The sequence below is a fragment of the Stomoxys calcitrans genome, chromosome 3, assembly GCF_963082655.1.
Source record: "Stomoxys calcitrans chromosome 3, idStoCalc2.1, whole genome shotgun sequence".
Classification (NCBI taxonomy): Eukaryota; Metazoa; Arthropoda; class Insecta; order Diptera; family Muscidae; genus Stomoxys; species Stomoxys calcitrans.
Genome location: NC_081554.1, coordinates 57,563,352 through 57,583,259, shown reverse-complemented (window position 1 = coordinate 57,583,259; position 19,908 = coordinate 57,563,352). Strand labels below are relative to the sequence as shown.

The 19,908-nt window shown below is 41.0% G+C and overlaps 1 protein-coding gene across 1 annotated transcript in view; it reads right to left on the bottom strand.

Annotated features, from left to right (window-relative positions):
- LOC106083080 (uncharacterized) overlaps window positions 1-19,323 on the bottom strand; it is a 50,294-nt gene extending 30,971 nt beyond the window's left edge. Inside the window, exons 1-2 of the mRNA XM_013245918.2 lie at window positions 19,260-19,323; window positions 18,501-18,723 (exon numbers count right to left, since the gene is read on the bottom strand). Of these exons, the coding sequence (XP_013101372.2) occupies window positions 18,501-18,591 (91 nt within the window). The 5' untranslated portion in view covers window positions 18,592-18,723; window positions 19,260-19,323. The remainder of the gene's footprint in view (window positions 1-18,500; window positions 18,724-19,259) is intronic.
- Window positions 19,324-19,908: the final 585 nt, after the last annotated feature.

The window sequence follows — 19,908 nt, the reverse complement described above, 5'->3', positions numbered from 1 at the left end:
CACCCATTCCGTGATCGCCCGGATCTCCGTTTGCAGGACCGCATTATGGCCAGGCAGTCTAAAACAGATCACAGTCCCTGGGTTATCAATGTAAACACCTAGGCCCACTCTGCACTCTAGCTTTGATCCATCCGTGTAACATGATCTTCCAGATGGCAATATTAGATCCCATCAATCCAAGACTGTGTTGCTGGCATCAGTGCCTCCCACTCGACCTCAAGGTTCATCTCAGGTATCCGATCGGCAATCTTCCCTTTATTCCAGGTTTTCTATCGTCGCCTCGATTATACCGCTATGGTATGAGCTGCTCCCATCCTCAATCCATTCTCTCATCGCCTTATATCTCATAGCCACAGTGGCTGCCTCACACTAAATCTGTATGTCAATGGGTCGGATTTCTAAAATAGTCTCCAGTGCCCTAGTGGGCGTGGTCCTCATCGCTCCGCCTATGCCAAGACACAAGTCCTGAGTCTGGCTAGGCAGTTAAACATGTGGCATATGTCGTGTAGTCCTAGGTTTGGGACACACATCCTGCGCGTTGCATCAATCCTTGCTCTATAGGAGTTGTGGCTGCTGCATCTTCCGGATCGTAATTGAGCCAGAACTACTCTAGTTTGCCGGACCACAAGGACTACATTTACCCGGAAGCTATTCACCGCATCTGCTACCGTGTCTGCGTGAATGTTGTCTAAACTTGCTTGATATGCCGCTTGATCTAGAGATTCTCTCTGGTACCGATGAACCTCTCGCTCTAGATCATGTAAATCCACCTTAAGGCTTCTGGGCGATGGACACCCATCAATAAGATGATGATTTAGATGATCCCTGCGATATCAGCCCAGAAGTATTGCTTGGGGAGCATGTAGTTATGTCTTCGCATGGCTAGAATCTCTGTCTCCTGATGAAGGTGGTCCATATAAGAACAGAGGAGACAGGCCGTCGCAGTTCGCAGAGCGGCATTCGTGCCTGTCATATAGCTGGCGAGACCACACTGGCGCTGCATTACTTACCACAGACAATTGCTTTGTACGTGGTCAACATCGTTTATTTGTCAGAACCTCAAGTGCAAGTGACTTGAGGACCTTGTTGCTACTTTTGACTTTATCGCAGATCGTTGTGCCATGTGTGGAGAATGTATAATAGCTGCCAAATGTGACACCAAGTATTTTGGGACACTTGATGTTCGGAATCGTTTTTTCATCGACTTTTACAATCATCTCATTCACCTCACGTGTATTTATAGTGGACAATGGGCTGAAGATTTGGTGGCTGATATCTTCAAATCTGTGGCAGCGAAATAAGCGGCAAGTTCGTTGAGATTGACGTTTAACCTATCGCAGATGTCATCAATAGGTAGGGTCCGGATACCACGATCATACCATAGTCCGCATATATTAAGATCTTTGCCGTCTGGCTGAGGTAGATTCTTAACCTCTCGCAGATATTAAAAATGGGTGTGGATCTGATGCCATGATCGTACAATCGTTCTCATATGATACGATCTCCACGCCGTCTGAAGGTGGTGGAATAGAGGTTAGGTAGAGGTTAAAGAGGGAGTTCCCCAAGGCTGGGAACTCACTCTACGGTGTTTCTACTTCTTATCCCTAATTCCCACAAAAGACTGACGACCAGACAGATAATTCGCGACCCAGCGTTTCAGACCTGGCTGGAGAGACGTGTTGGCGATGTTCTCAAATAGTTTGGCATGGCTGACCGTTTCGATTGCCTTCGATAGGTCCAGTACCACGAGCACCGTCCTATCATATGGCTTAGGCTGATTAAGCTACGGCAAATGTGTCCTGTGGTGGCATGCAAAGCAGTTGTTGTGCTATGCAGTCTTCGAAATCCATGTTGATGCTCGGCGAACGAAAATTCTCCAACGAGGCTCGAGAGTAATAGTCCGTCAAGCGTCTTGGTTACTGGTGAGAGAAAGAAGATCGGTCTGTACGACTCTCCCTATCCAGGCTTCAGTAGCGGCATGACTCTGCCCATTTTCCGGTCATCGGGTACTGTAAGAGTCTTCAAATACAGGTTGAGGACAGTTGTAAGGTATTTGACTCCAAGTAGATCCAGATTCTTTAGTATCAATGTAGATATTCCGTTGAAGCCCAATGCCTTGAATGACTTGGGGCCACGGATGACATTCTTAACTTCGTCAACGATAAATTGTGATGTCTGTCCATCGCCTCGTAGATCATGGATACGACAAATGGCTCTCCTCCTAGCCTTGTAACTGTTGGAATACTCAATTTATTTGCGATTGATCAACCTGGCGCATTTCTTCGGGCCAGTCACAGTTACGTCGCCAAAATGGGCCTGAGGTCCTATGAAGTCCTTGAAATACATGCTGATTCGCGGCGAATGGAAGTTCTGTAACGAGGCTCGGGAGGAGTAGTCCCTCAAGCGTCTTAGCTACTGGAACGACTCTCCCTTATTCCGGTTCTTTCCAGGCTTCTGTACTGGGGTCACTCTGCCCATCTTCCAGACATCGGATACTATAAGATTGTTCTAAGATAGGTGGAGGACAGTTCTAAGGTACTCGACTCCAAGTATATCCAGATTATTTAGTATTAATGTAGAGATTCCGTCGGTGCTCAACGCCCTGAAGGAATCCCTACGCCCATGGATTACATTCGTAACTTCGTCTTCTCGCATTTCTTCGGGTCAATCACAGTTACGTCGCCAAAAGTGACAGAGGTCCCGTCATTTCTTTCAACGGGGTTCGAGAGTGACTTTACAGTAAGTCACATCTTGACTACTACGGTACCTCAGTTACATAGCTTCAAGTGTTCCAGTCAAAATTTTTGCATATCTTCGTTGGATGCCCTGTTTATTTCCAGATTCAGCTCGCTGATTCTGGGTCTGTGGGTACCGTACGAATCCCAACGAATCCCATTACGCCGGGAAATTGGGCCACACTTGGGGAATTTCCTCTCATCAACTATCCCATTTTAGGGAGATGGCAGCCAGCTCACTAAAGTGACGATTGGTGCACTCTCTCTGAAGCCGACCCAATCGATCCTTTTCTAATTGATAAACTTCAGGCGTTCAGAGGTTATGAAGTCGGGTGGTCGGTTGATGGTGAGTATTATGGGGAGGTGGTCTGATTCCAAAGAAATGACGGCTTGCCAGGGTACGTGACTCAGGTGATCAGGGATATATGTACTATTTGTAATCATATTAAGGAGGCGACCGTAGCGCAGAGGCTGGCATGTCCGCCTATGACGCTGAACGCCTGGGTTCAAAATTTTTCAGCGGTTGTTATCCCCTTCTAATCCTGGCCACATTTGTGAGGTACGTCGCCATGTAAAAACTTCTCGGCAAGCCGTTCGGACTCGGCTATAAATAGGAGGGCCCTTATCATTGAGCTTAACTTTGAATCGGACAGCCCTCATTGATATGTGAGAAGTTTGCCCCAGTTCTTTAAGAGAATGTTCATGGGCAATTTGCAACCATATTGAGGTGAAGAGATATTCTTGAGGCAGTGCTTTAAATCACACAACATTTTAAGCAAGATTTGATTTAATTAAGAAGTTTTCAGTACGGTTAATGTCTTGTTTTAGTAAATTTTAAATGACTTTGCCAGTTCAATAGTTTTTTTTTAATTTTCTTGGTGGAGATGTGTACATGGCTTAAATTAATGTCATAAACATTATCATGTAGGACACTTTTCTCTATCCTTTTAGTTAGCTGCAACACCTTGTGATGTCGTTGATATTAAATGGTGATTTAATGGAAATTCTATCCTGAATAACTTACTCCTTTTTAATGATGATAGATGGGTGGTAGAGAAAAAATCTTAAATGTAAGGGTTTTCATACTCCTTATGGGTTTTCCCATGTTCTTTGTTCATTGCATCCCTATGAGTCATTTCAAAGTTTAGGGTAAAAGATAAACAAATTGTATTTTCCCTGCATATCTAAGTCATTGAAACAGAGGAGGGATACAAAATCTTAAAGATGCCAATGCCACTTTTCATTAACAACAAAACATCATAAGGAAATTTTGTTTTCTATTTAAAGGGGAAGTTGGAAAATCCATAATTTTTAACATTTAGGGATAGTCAACGAAATGACTCCATTGGTAAACATTATTGGTTAAACGCAACGGCAATGCATTCCCTTAAGATTTATTTTATGATGGACAGATTGAATGACCGACCTGTGGTGTGGCGTGTCTTTTTTTGCTATGTAGTTTTCCCATAAGCATGTGATATACAAATGAAAAGCTATTTCAACTAACCACTTGGTAGCATGGGCATATTTCAATTTCAATATTTTTGGCTGTTCCAAAACAACAAGCTGAAAAAAGACAGCGGGTGCGTCAATGATTTTGAAAGAAATGGGGAGAGTTGGGTCATTGTTAACTTGGATGATTACATTACACCAGTATGAAGAAAAGTATGAAGTTTTTCTTGTAAAGGACTACCACCCTTCTAAGTAGCTAGACAGACTTGCGGCCAGTTTTCTAAGGTGTGCCATCTCTCTATATGCGTCTGACCGCAAGTGGAGGGATGGGGGGAAAAAATAAATAATATTTGCTTGCTTCTGGTTTAGCGCGTAACTGGTGGTGGTCTTTGCCATTACCGGTTAACCAAACTACTTGTTTGGGAATACACCACTGACAAAGGGAAAACAAGACGCGCCTCCTGACGCCTATTCCCACACAAACAATTTGAATGGACATTCTATGTATGGGAATGCAGAGCATTATGTTTGGGGCCATACATACACGCAAACTGCTCTTTTAGGTCCAAATGGGTATATGTACGTAAAAATAAGCTTCTTTTTCAGTATGCAGGCACAATAAGGGTGGTACAAACCAAAGATTTGTTTTATAAAAAACATATTGTTAGGTTTAAGTTTTTATACGAAACTAGCTAAACCGGGCCCGCTCCGCTGCGCCTTCTTTTAATACTTTATATGGAACAAACTTATCCTTTGAATATTTATTTTCGACAAGCAAAGAGATTGTTGTGAATGCTACGAAATGAGTAAATGTATATCGCTTGACTAACAGTATATCAATATAAATGCCTTTATCTGAATCCCATCTGATCTTTTTTGTCCTATGGATTTGCTCAGAGTGTTTAAGGTTATTTAAGTTTGGATGTTAGATGCACTTCATTCATAAAATAATTTATTTGAGCCCGATATTCTAATAATGTCCGTTTTAGGGGTTGATGTGGTCCTTCAGATACTTGGCCCTGAAATAATATCAGCGTCGTACTCTTCTCTCAAATATCATTGCCATTGGTTTAAGGGGAGTTTATGGGTGAGGCGTCCTCCAAACACTTGGCCCCAAAATTGGTTATCAAATTCGTTTTGTAGTCTAAGTACCCAAAGAGGACAAACATATTGGCAGGGTCGGAAAATTTTTATCCGTTGGGTGGTGTTATGGGGAAGGGGTTTCGTTTTCTACTCCCTAACACCTTTATTTGAACCCCATATTGCGATGGTAAGCAAATAATTGCTGTTTGTGGATTATTTTGGAAAAGGGATACCTCCAGAAAATTGATCCCGAAAGTGGCTATCAATTTGGAGTATGAGTCTTAAAGTCTATCAATATCGAGCTCCACTGTCTTGATGACACAAATTGTCTTGGTCAGTAAATACGTCCTATTTGGGGGTTGTTATGATGGTGAGACGTCCCCTAGACAGTTGGTTCCGAATGTTGATATAAGATTCGTGGTCTACTCCCAAATACCTTTTATTTGAGCATCATATTTCCATAGTCGGCAAACATGACCGGTTTGGGGGGTATTTTGGGGGGATAGGGCGGCTACTAAGTGACTTGGGCTTGAAAATATATATCAGATTCGTGTTCTACTCTAAAATACCTCTTCTTGCAGCCCCATATTGCAATGGTCATCAAATACTACCTATTTGTGTGGAGTTATGGGGATGGAGTGGCCCCAAAGACACTTTTTCCCAAATATTAATATGTAAGGTGGTGCTTTACTCCCAACTACCTTTCAATTGAGCCCCATATTGCTAAGGTCGTAAACTTGTGGGTGTTTTTGGGAGGGGCGGCCCCAAAACACTTGGTCTCATATTTGTATATCAGATTCGTATTCTACTTGCAAATACCTTTAATTTGAGTACCATATTGCCATGGTCGGTAAATATGTCTGATTAAGGGGTACTTTGGGGGTTGGGGTAGTCCCCCTAACACTTGGTCCGAAAATTTGATATCAGATACACTTTCTTATCCTAAATACTATTCGTTTGAGTCCCATATTGTCATGATTGGTCTAAATATATGTTTGGTAGGTTTTGGGGGTAGGGCGGCCCCCCTAGGTACCTCATCCGCACACCACACAAAATTTCGTTTAAATTATACCACCCATTACCGAGATCTGGCGTTTCTGAAAATTAGGGGACGGGGGAGGGTCCGCGCCTTGAGCCCAATCCCGTTGAATTTGGCTCAAGATGTGCGCCAGCAGGGAAGGACGGAATTCAACAGCAGCAGCTAGTGAAGCATCTAAGCAGGAGTTGTCCACACCTTAAGTGTCCAATGTCCTAGAGAACAGTGTCTCCACTGCTTTCTTAACTTCCCCTGAATGCGTATGGAAACTCATTATGACTAGATTAAACAGATGTTGTGAGGATGAACTTCTGGGGGACTCAGAGTAGTAGTCTAACGCAACAGAAGTCTAACGAAGTGCCGATCCTCGTCATGCTCCTGATGTGAGCAAGCCGTTCCGGTCTATACGACCGATCGCCTGGGGAAAAAAGTGGTCTTTTGTAATTTAAAGGCGCCAATAACTCGCCTTGTCATATCGAGCATCAAAGGCACTCAGTATTTGTGCAAGAGCCGGTGCCGCCCGGCCCCTCACTTAGACTCTCCGCTCGATACCGCTGATTGTTCGCGATTGTCGTTACAGCTACTCCGTATTGCAGCATTCCACTATCCGCAACCTGTGGACGCGCCCGGTAGTTCACAGCTAAGCTTCTCGTGACAGCAATGAACACCGCACAGATTTGAGTTCAAAATGTTCCAGACTGTGTGGTGCTCACAGCTATCCCGTGCAGGGAACAGTTGGTCCGGTTTCTGCATATAAGTCTGCACCATTGTAAGGCCGCTTCGGCGGCACTAGAGTTTCTACTGATGGGAGGAGAATTTGACATGGTTCTTGTCCAGGAACCATGAGTCTGCGGAAGAATGATTCGTGGACTATGCTCATAAAAATAAATTCTGAATATAATTAGCAGAGACACAAACCGCGACCGCCATGGTGGACCACAGAGCTGGTTGGTCTAAGGAAGGACTGCAGAAAACTCTTCAACAGGGCGAAAACCACAATAGAACTACACGATTGGAACATCTATAAAGCTGAGCTAAGAAAATATAAGGACGAGCTAAGAAAGGCTCAGAACATATTCTGGGTGGAATTCTGCAACTCCGTGGAGGATACATCTGAGGCTTCTAGGCTAAGGAAGAGCCTATCCTCGATATATGGGATATATTGAGAAGTCGGAATATGTATGGACAATGTCTAGTGAGAAAACACCAGAACTACTCGTTTATACACATTCCCGGGAGAATCTCCAACGGAAAACATGGCGCGAGAAGAGGTTATCACTAATATGCATTCGTCGTAGGTTATTAGGGAAAATTTGTCTGAGTCGAAAATCCTTTGGGCGATAAAAAGTTTTGACTCCTTTAAATCGCCAGGTGATACATCACCGGTTGAATTACAAGCTGTGACCGATAGACCGGCTCCTTGGTTTAGGGAGATATATTCTGCTTGTATCACCATGTCGTTTATATCTGTCCCGGGATGGAGGGACACAACGGTCACTTTCATTCTAAAAGCAGGAAAACTTAACCACACATGAGCGAAAGATTTTCGTTCTATTAGTCTGTCATCCTTTATGCTGAAGACTCTAGAAAGGTTGATAGAAACACATCATAGGACAAAGATCCCTGCAGCGCGTATATTGTAAGGGTTAGTTCACTGAAACTGCCCTTCACGACCTAGTCGGCTACATAGAGGGTTCTCTCGCTGTCAGGGAATATACAATGGTAGCATTTCTTGACATTGAAGGTGCTTTCAATAATGTAAAGCCGACGTCAATCATGAAAGAGTTAGAGTTTCTAGGCACCAACTCTACCGTAAGAAAGTTTATTAATAACTTACTTACTAAAAGATGCATTACGGCAGGCTTTGAATCTGTAGATTTAAAATAATGGGTGGGCAGAGGAACACCTCAAGGAGGAGTACTGTCTCCTCTACTTTGGAATATAGCCATTTACTATATATTATTGTCTCTCGAAGAAAAATGTGTAGCGTATGCTGATAACGTGGCACCTGCAAAAGAGCCACTGGCAAAATTTGGGGTTTTAGACTGCGGGTCATGTACTAGGTATATACTGCAGTTGTCAGACCTATAATGCTATACGGTGTTGTGGTCTTGTGAACGGCGCTTCAAAAGTCCACCTTCTGCTCAATACTTAACCGTATCCAAAGGATGGCTTGTTTGTGCATCACAGCCGCACTGAGAACGACACCATCTAATGCACTGAATTTAATTCTAGATCTTATGCCTCTGGACATCATGGCTAGACAAATTGCAGCGACCACTGCCGTGAGGTTAAGGCATCACTGTGTTATCCTTGATACAATATCCGATGTTCCAGGCAGTGTGCATTACACCCTACCTGTGCCGCTTTTTGATAAAAATTACTGTACAACTATTCCTGATAGAACCGATTGGAACTACAATATCCCTGGTAATAGGAGCTACATAAACTTCTATACGGACGGTTCCAAACTAGACGACCTGGTGGACTTTGGGGTGTACTCTAAAGATCTACAGGGTGGCTGATGAAAGCCGCTACCAAAAAAAAATGTAATAACTTTTTTTCTATTTAATAATAATAATTTAATAATTAATTTAATTAATTAATTAATTAATTTAATTAATAATAATTTAATAATTAATTTAATAATTTAATTTAACATGAATAAAAGAAAAATGTATTCCATACACCGAAAAAAAAATGTAGCAATATTCATCATTGTAGCAATATTCATCAGCCACCCTGTAGAACTGGTCATATCGAGAAGGTTACCCGACTACTGCAGTGTATGCCAAGCGGAGATCCTTGCAATTAAGGAAGTGGTGGAATGGCTACATTGCTTGTTTTTCAAGTTGTTTTTACATGTAAGGGCGAAGATTATATTAATTTTACAACTTTCGTAGGTTTCTCTTTCGAGGCGAGCTGATCTGAGATAATCTGCAATGGAAAAGGAAACCCTGAGTTCACCACCCACACCAACCGCTACGGGACGCGTTTCGTCTTTGGTACTTATACTTATATCGTATTTTTTGAGAAAACGCCTCTGGGATATAAACACCACATTACCCACGCTCGACAACCCTATCCGCTAGCTTTTTCCTTCCCAATGCATATGTTTGTGTAATGACAGATTTGTTGTCTATATAATCTCATAGCATACGCATGATTCTGTGTACCCTTTGAAAGTTTTATTGATGGCTTCGAACGCTAGACAACGGCAACGGCTCTCGCTATTGCTCCGCGTGCCCAGTTTTGAATTCCGGCCGGGCTCTGCCGAAACAGCTAGCGGGAAGGGTTGTTCAGCGCGAGTAATGTTGTATTTATATCATAGTTGCGATCTCTGGCTTTCCTTTTTGATATGTGCAAATAAAAATCTCCGATAATTGAGCTCGTCTCAAAAGAGAAATAAACAAAAATGGAAAATTTAATAATACGCGGAAAAAAAAAATTGAAAATGAAAAATTTGGCGAAGCATGTCCGGGATTCCAACCTGAGCACACGGAGCAACAGCGAGAGCCGTTGCCGTTGTAAAACAACTTCCAACAGATACACAAAATCATGTGCATACCATGGGAGTAGTGTAATTTGTGTAGACAAAAAATCTGCCATTACACAGAAGCACATGCATTGGGAAAAGTACATAATTTCGGTATAACAACAAACCAGCTTAAGGCCCTTGAAGCCTTCACACCTAATATGGCTGATGAGCAATTATAAACCAAATTGCGAAACGCGTGCGTGTTGCGATCTCTGGCTTTCTCCGATCATAGAGATCGTCTCGAAAGAGAAACAAACAAAAATTTTTATCTTGTCTATAGAAAAAAATCCTTTAGAGAAAGTTTCTGTGAAATTTTGTCTTTAGAAAAATTATTTAGAGGGTCCCGGATCTGAGCCAAATTTGGTTTCTAAAGCATATTTTATTGAAATTTTCCGTTTAAAGGATATTTATTGAAATTTTGCCTATGAAAAGTTAGTTTGAGCTGCCATATAACCGATCTCTCGATTGCACTTCTTGAGCTCTTAGAGGGCACAGTTCTTGTCCGAATTGGCTCAATTTTTGCACAACGACTTCTCCTATGACTTTTCCTTCTCAGCATATGTGCTAAATTTGGTCTTAATCAACCCTTAACCTGATATTGCTCCTATATAAATCGACCTCCCGATTTTACTTCTTGAGCCCATATAAGGCGCAATTCTTTTCCGATTTGGCTGAAATTTTGCACAATGACATCTACTATGATCCCCAACAACCAAGCTAAATATGGTCTCAATCAAACTCAAACTTGATTTAGCTCCACTAGCTTAGTATTTCTCCTCCATTATCCCTTGTTTGCCAATAAGGAGTCAAATAAAAACGTATGCTATATCCAATTGTGGTGCCATGTATCTGGGGGACCAATCCAGCCCCCAAAACACCCCTAAATCGGTCATATGTATCGTTTGTGGCAATATGGGGCTCAAATAAAAGGTATTTGAGAGTAGAATACGAATCTGATATCCAAATATGGAACCAAGTGTTAGGGAGCCAACCCTCCACCAAAACACCCCCCAAAGAGGACAAATCTAATGACCATATCAATATGGGGCTCAAATGCAAATGAAAGGTCTTTGAAAGTAGAGCACGAATCAGATATCAATAAACAGAAAAAAGTGTATGTGGGGCCACCCCTCCCCCATAGCACCCTCAAAATGGGACGTATTAGCTGACCATTGTAAAATAGGGCTCAAGCAAAAGGTATTTTAAAGTAGAACACAAATCTGATATACACCTATTTTCAGAGCCGAGTCACTCAGTGGCCGCCCCGTTCCCCGAAACATCCTAACCCCCCCCCCCCCCCCAAACCAGATATGTTTGCCGGCTATGGGAATATGGGGCTCAAATATAAGTTTTTTGGGGGTAGAGCTTGAGTCTGATATCAACATTCGGGACCAACTATCTAGGGACGTCGCACCTTCTTAACAATCCCCAAAATAGGAAGTATTTGTTTACCATGACTACTTGGGGCCAAAGAGAGTGGAGCACGATGTTGATAGTTTTTTGGACCCAGCTCCACCCCAAAACGGACATATTTGCTGGCTGGGGTATTTGTTATTAGAAAACGATTTTGATATCCAATTTTGGAGCCAAGTGTGCCAAGTACAGTCCATATCGGTCTATAACCTGATATAGCTCCCATATAATCCGATCTCCCGATTTGACTTCTTGAGCCCTTACAATCCGCAATTTTTGTCCGATGTGGCTGAAATTTTGCATGTAGTGTTCTGTTATGACTTATGTTATGTTATGACAACTGTGCCAACTACGGTCGAAATCGGTGTATAATCTGATATAGCTCCCGTATAAACCGATCTCCGGTTTGGCTTCTTGAGGCCTTACAAGCGGCAATTTTTGCCCGTTTTGGCTGAAATTTTTCATGTGGTGTTGCGTTATGACTTCCAACAACTGTGCCAAGTACGGTCCGAATCGGTCTATAACCTGATATAGCTCCTATATAAACCGACCTCCCGATTTGACTTCTGGATTCCTTACACGCCGCAATTTTTGTTCGATTTGGCTGAAATTGAGCATGTAGTATTTTGTTATGTATATTAACAACTGTACAAAGTATGCTCTAAACCGGTCTATAACCTGATATAGCTCCCATATAAACCGATTGCCCGATTTGACTTCTTGAGTCCTTTGTCCGATTTGGAAATTTTGCATGCGATATTCAGTTACGACTTCCAACAACTGTGCCAAATCAGCCTATAACCTGATATAGCTCCTATATAAACCGATCTCTCGATCATCCTTGTTCGGTACCTAGAAGCTTTAATTTTTGCTGGTTTGGCAGAAGTTTGTATAAATTTATTTTGTATAAATTTTTAGCAGTATCCATGGTTGAAGGTTACAAAGATTCGGCCCGGCCGAACTTAACACGCTTTTACTTGTTTAATTCCACATATGTATCATTAATTAAAAATTAAATGGTTTTAGCCAAGCACCTTACGTATACAAAATATCTTTTAACAGATTCCATTGATGAATTTATTACATTACCGCCATTTAATGTCGTAAGCTTTGACTTTAATTTCTCATAGACTCCAAATTAACATATTCAAAATATTTTTTGGCACAGTTTGTTATTGTCAGAACACTCCTGCTTCTTATTTTATTGCATTACGAACACCCATCCATGGGAATTGTAGTTGTCTGTTTTTGGGTCATAACCCATGACACACAACCTTGATATTAACCGCGCACTTTTATTGCGTACAGCGGCTATGGCTGGCCGGCCCCACATATGCTAATTGAAATGATATTCTACTTACGGTTATAAAATATTATTAATGTTATACCCCATTTTAGCACATAGACACCTTTAGTGTGTCGCAATTAAGTACATTAGGGTGGCACAATATTTGATTGTCAACATTGTAATTTACAACAAATTCTATGAATTTCTACCCAAGTTGGTATTATGGTGCTTGCCAGCAAACTTTTCTTTTGGACCAATTTAAATCGATCTCCCGAATTCGCCATAAAGAAGCGGAAGCTCGACTTTGATATTAGATATATGATTTCTGCAGTCAAACTTCGTAGAATTTGTTGTTGATTACAATTTGGAAAACACCAACAATGTTCGCCACCCTAATGTACATCCTGTGTCTGCTGCCATAGGAGGACTAACCATAAAATATGTGGACCAAATATAGTCAAAACAATTATGGAAATAAAATTTCGAAAAAATTTAAAAAATTAAATATCGATAAATATCTGGAAATGATTTCTCTCAAATACTCCAGGCACTGCTTTTACAGGTAGCCGTGCCTCAGAACCATATAACAACACGGGTAGTATCAGTGTCTTGTATAGTATAATCTTCGTCTATCGAGAGTTGGCCTTGTTTCTTAACTGCTTACTTAGTCCAAAGTATCATCTGTTTGCCAGTATTATTCTTCGCTTTATCCCAAAATGGTGTCATTCGTTTCGATTACGGCGGTGATATGGTAGATGAAGTTACGGACTATCTCAAAGTTGTGGTTCCCAACTTCCTCCATTTTCTTTATCTGCTCGGCTGTACAATGCGTTTTGGGAGTTGAAACCATCCATTTCGTTTCATTTCAATTTACTGCCAGACCCATATTTACTGACTCTTTCGATTCTTTCAAAGGCTGCTGTTACTACTTCCGGTGACCGACCTATAATGTCCATGTCGTCGGCATAGGCGAGTAGCGTGTGTTCTCTTGTGATTAGTGTGCCATATCTATTCACATCTGCATCTTGTATAATCTTCTCCAGTATGATATTAAAGAGATCACACGATAGGTTGTCGCCTTGTCTGAAACCTCGTTTGGTTTTAAATGGTTCGGAGAGATTCTTTCCTATTCTTACTGAGGAACGCGTATCAGCAAGTGTTATCCTGCAGAGTCTTATTAATTTTGCAGGAATACCAAACTCAGACATGACTTGAAATACCTTTGAACGTAAAGGAGTAGCGAATGCGGCTTTGTAGTCAACAAAGAGATGGTAGGTGTTGATTTGTCCTTCTCGGGTCTATTCCAGGATTTGGTGCAGTGTGAATATCTGATCTAGGGTGGATTTACCAGGTCTAAAGCCGCATTGATAGGGCCAAATTATCTCATTAACTTTAGGTTTTAATCTTTCACACAGTACGCTCGAGAGTATCTTGTATGCGATGGGGAGGAGACTTATTCCTCTGTCTTTGGCACATTCCGTCTTGTCTCCTTTCTTGTGTACGGGACATGGTATTCTGAGGTTCCAATCATCGGGTATGCGTTCTTCTAGCCAGATTGCGCAGATAAGCTGATGCATACGCCTTATCAGCGTGTCGCCTCCGGTCTTCAATAGTTCAGCGGGCGACCCGTCGGCTCCTACTGCCTTGTGGTTCTTTAGTCGGGTCACTGCTACAAGGACCTCATTCTGACTAGGAGGTAAACACTCTATACCATCATCATTAATTGGTTCTGCGGTATCCTCTTCGCCGCCATTGTCGGACACTAGCATTTGGGTAAAATGTTCTTTCCATATCCTCAGCATGCTGTCTGTATCAGTTACCAGATTTCCTTCTTTGTCTCTGCAGGAGGATGTGCCTGCACAAAAGCCATCGCTTTGATGTTTAATGCTTTGGTAGAATTTTCGGACTTCATTCTGACTCCTGTACATCTCAATTTGCTCACACTCACGTCTTTCCATTTCCTTTTTCCTTCTGCGGAATAGACGTTTCTCCTCTCTGCTTTTCTTCCGATACCTCTCCTTCATCTGGCGCGTTGCTACTGATTGGAGGGTTGCTCTTTATGCCGCTTTCTTAGCTTCAGTAGCATCTCGACACTCTTGGTCGTACCATGGGTTTCTTAGAGGAGGCTTCCGGTACCCAAGTACGGATTTCGCGGCATTTTCCATGGAGTGGACAATAGTTTGCCACTGCGCCATTATATCATCGGAACAAGGAGTGCTTTCATCAAGCATTTGCGTCAATCGAGTGGAGTATGCCGCTGCCATCTGTTGTGTTTGCTGCTTTTCAATGTCCAGCTTTCGTGCAGTATCAGATCGTACTTTCCTCGCTATGTTCGAACGGGTGCGAACCTTTGCTGTAACAAAGTAATGATCCGAATCTATATTCGCTCCACGGATCGATCGTACATCTAACACACTAGATGAATGCTTTCCATCTATCACTATGTGATCAATTTGGTTCATCATGTTTTGATCGGGTGACAGCCATGTTGCTTTGTGAATATTTTTATGTTGAAATCTGGTGCTACTTACTACAATGTTTTTCATTACTGGACGTTATCTCGTGAAGGCTAATCTTTCCTACTGTTGGACCAAAAATGTCTTCCTTCCCTATCTTCGCATTAAAATCTCCCAGAGCGATTTTAATATCATGGGCGGGGCAGCGGTTATATTCTCTCTCTAGGCGCTCATAGAAAAAATATCCTTGATCTACTCGTCCTTGTCTTCCGTCGGGGCATGGGCACAAATTTGTTTTTTATGCGGATTGTGGCTAGCCTATCATTCACCGAAGTAAAGCTGGATACAAGGTATTTCAGTCTGCGACTAACCACAAATCCACAGCCAAATTCATGCCTAGTGTTATGGCAGCTATAGTATAGTTCGTCACCGTTTGGTGTTGTAGTGACGCCATTCCCAGTCCATCGCATTTCCTGTAAGGCGGTAATATCTGCGTTGTACTTCTTTAATACATCCGCCAGCGCGTATACTGCACTTTTTCTATAAAGAGTGCGTACATTCCAGGTGCAGATCCGAAAATCATGGTCCTTTTTTCTTTTGCGTGGATCGTCAACTTTGGGGGGGTGTGTTTTTACTATTCCTTTGTTTCTCATAGTTTTCTGGGGGCGGGTTACTGGCCCAGCGCCCCTACCGCATGGGTTTCGTGGGATTGCATTTGTATCCCTCGCTGTGGCGAGCCGCTTGCTTCAAAATCCGACGCTCACCTCCAGCCGTCCGTAATCTGAAAACAGATGGATTTTCGATAAAATTCCGATTTTTTGGATGGAGTACCGAATTAAGGCCCATCCTTTCTAGGACGCATAGTTTAGGAGATACACCCGTTGTAAGTTTTTCATGTGAAAATCTTTTCAACTTAACCTAATCTAAATCCAAATTGCGAACTTGTTAATCAATAACACAAATTCCTTTATAGGTCCGATTACAACGAATTTTTTAATTGAGTGTACAAATTTCTTAAATGAACATAAATTTTCATATTTTCTGTGTGGTGACAAGAAACTAGGGTCTACCACAAAACGCCTCTACACAAATAAAGTAATCCAGATCCGAGAATATTTAGAGAAACATTAAATTTGAAAAAAGCTACGTTAGCGTATAGGGGAGCACATTGGGGCAACTAATCTTATATATAAAAATCAATTTGTGTTTGTTTGTTTGTTTATATGTTTGTGTGTTCCTTATAGACTCAGAAACGGCTGGACCGATTTTCTTGAAATTTCCACAGATGGTGCATAATGATCCCGTGGTCAAAATAGGGTACTACATTTTTTGATATCTGAAGGGGGGGGCGGACCCTCCCCCTTACCCTAATTTTCAGAAACACCAGATCTCGGAGATGGGTGGTGCGATTTAAGCGAAATTTTGTGTGCTCTCATATAGTTCCCTAAAAATAAAAATTTGGTATCTTAATTTCGGGTGGGGTACCTAGGGGGGCCGCCCCACCCTAAAACCTACCAAACATATATTTAGACCAATCACGACAATATGAGACTCAAATGAAAGGTATTTAGGATAAGAAAACGCATCTGATATCCAATTGTAGATCCAAGTGTTAGGGGGACCACTCCAACCCCCAAAACACCCCTAAATCGGACATATTTACCGCCCACGGCAATATGGGACTTAAATGAAAGTTTCTGGGGGTCCACCCCTTCCCCAAAAAAACACCCCCCAAACAGGACTTATTTGCTGACCATGGGATTATGGGGCTTAAATAAAAGGTATTTGAGTGCAGAATTTGTATCTGCTATCGAAATATGGGACCAAGTGTTTGGGGGGCCGCTTCTCCCCAAAAACCTCCCCCAAAGGGGACAATTTACGACCATTGCAATATGGGGCTCAAATGAAAGCTCTTTGGGAGTAAAGCACGATTCTGATATCAATATTCTGGGAAAGTGTCTATGGGGCCACCCCACCCCCACAATACTACCCAAGTAGGAAATAGTTGCTAACTATTGCAATATGAGGCTCAAATAAGAGGGTTTTTGGAGTAGAACACGAATACGATATATATTTTCAATGCCAACTCACTGAGCGGCCGCCCATCCCTCAAAACACCCTGCAAGCCGGTAATGTTTGCCGACTATGGAAATATGGGGCTCAAATTAAAGGTATGTGGGAGTAGACCACGTATCTGATATGAACATTAGGGACCAACTGTCTAGGGGACGTCCTACCACCATAACCCCCAAATAGGATGTATTTGCTCACCAAAACAATTTGGGTCTTAAAGAGAGTGGAACTAAATATTTAAAGTTTTTAGGGCCAATACCCCGACCGGACATATTTGCTGACTTTTGCAATAAGGAGTTTAAATGAGATTAGAAAACGAATTTGATATCCAATTTTGAGGCCAATGGCAATATGGGGTTCAAATAAATGAGATATAGTTATATGAGAATAGAGCACGTTGCTAATATATTTTCCGGGCTAAGTGTTTGGGGGACCACCCCAATCCCTAAAACACCCCTAAATCGGTCATATTTACCGACCATGTCAATGTGGAGCTTAAATGAAAGGTATTGGGGGTAGAGCAAGAATTGATACCCACTTTCGGGAGCAATTTTCTGGGGGTCTAACCCTTTCCAAAAATACCCCACAAACAGCAACCATCGCAATATGGGGCTCAAATAAAGGTATTTGGGGGTAGAATACGAATTTGATATCCAAATATAGGAATATAATCATGCCAACATGTGGCTCTAATGAAAGGTATTTGAGATTAAAAAACGAATTTGATAACCTATTTTGGGGCCATGTATTTGGGGGCGCCTCATCATGTAAACTTCCCTCAAAACCAATGGCAATATGAGGTTTAAATAAATGGTATTTGAAAGAACAGCACGATGCTGATATTTTTTCAGGGCCAAGTGTCTGGGGAACCACCTCACCCCCGAAAACACCCCTAAATCAGAGAAAACATGAGAATATCGGGCTGAAATAAAGTATTTAAAGAATGGAGTACACCTTACATCCAAGCTTAAATTCGTAGACCAATAAATATCATATGGGATATTTTCGTAGCATGGTATTTCACTAAAAGCTCTTTAATTGTCGAAAATAAATATTGCAAGGAAAATTTTGTTCCATATAAAGTAAAACAAGGCGCAGCGGGGCGGGCCGGGTCAGCTAGTTTTCTATAAAATTGAATTGTCGTAAAAATTTTCAATAAAAATCTAATTAAAAAAATTTTTTTTTGAATTCCAATTTAGAGGAATTTTTGCTATGTATGTCGAACATTCACAGAATTTGTTATTTTATGTACATTTGAGTTGTTTATAAAATATTGAAATTAGATAGATTAGATTAGATAAGTTTTGTATTAATTTTATTTTTTTCTCTTTATTTTGTATTGATTGTCGTTTCTATCAGAATAATGTTGTATTTAATTTTATATCATATATTTGTTTTGGTTTGTATTGAAAGATAATCCACTTACCTTTGCAGGTATTCCGTGTGTTATCACCATAATTGATAACAAAAATCATAATGGTAATCAAGAGCTTTAATCTACAACGTGTGAAATTCATATCGCCGAGTCTTTGGCTTAGACCGTTGATAAAATAATTCACTTTGGAGTTTGTTTGCTGTATATATCCTTTAGGGGTAAGTACCACTATTTCTTTTTTCACCGCTTTATTCTTCTTATATTGGGAGAACTTCTAAATTAAAATTATTAGAAAAACTGGAAATTTCTGTTTAAACAGAGTTTTTTCACTAAAAAAATGCACAATTATTACTATTTTAAAAAATTCACTATAATTTTCAAATAAAAATCTGAACTATATTAAAATTATAATTCACTGTAATTTGTAAGATTTTTCGTATAAAGATTTTTCTGTTATTATTTAATTTTTTTATAGTTAAGTTACATATTTATTTAATTTTCTTTCTATTGAGACTTTTCTTTAATAACTTATTTAACACTTCCGCACTTTAACACCTTTAAGACTTAATGACAAAGTTCTAATTTTCTTGCATCCGTGTTTATGATGACGACAACAATACGTCCTTTTGCAGACTATTTATATTAAAAAACCGACACGGAAGCTAGCATACGATTCGCTTAAAAATAACAATAACGCAACAACTATGAATAACAACACTGCATATTGTTGTTGCTTCGTATTTTGTTTCCCGTTTACTTAGAAAGTTTCTTTTCACCAGCCATCCTTGCTTTCTTCCTGTTGTCTCTTACTTTAACTATCCGTTGTGAATAACACTATTATCCTTGTTCACCAGCTAAAGACCGACTGTTTATACCGAGCGCCAACTTAAAACTGTTCGAAAGCCTTTGGTCATTTTTCACAGGAACCCTTTTGCTCGCCCAGTTATTTTGTGTTCCACAATTGCCACCCACAACAATAAGGATGTGTTTGAAAGTGTGGAACAAAGTAAGCACACTGTAACAGCCATCCCCCATTCAGCAATGACGACATAACTTCACACTTAAACTTAAAGGATGTTGTTTGAAGGAACAGACAAACGTGTCAGTGCATTTTAATGTGACAATAGTCGTAGTAGTTTTTGGCTTAATATGCGCAAGCGTGGTGATGTGGAATTTAAAATTACATAGGGTTTTCCAGAAGGGCTCTACTGTTATATAGGTTCTTATAAATTGGATAACGTGAATTCCTTTACTGATTTTGGTATTATTTTGGATGGTAAAAAATTGCAAATTTTTGCCCATGAACATTCCACTAAGGAACAGGGGCAAACTTCTCACATATCAATGAGTGCAGTCCGATTCAAGTTTAAGTTCAATGGTAGCCGAGTCCGAACGGCGTGCAGCAGTGCGACACCTCTCTGGAGAGAAGTTTTACATGGCATAGTACCTCACAAATGTG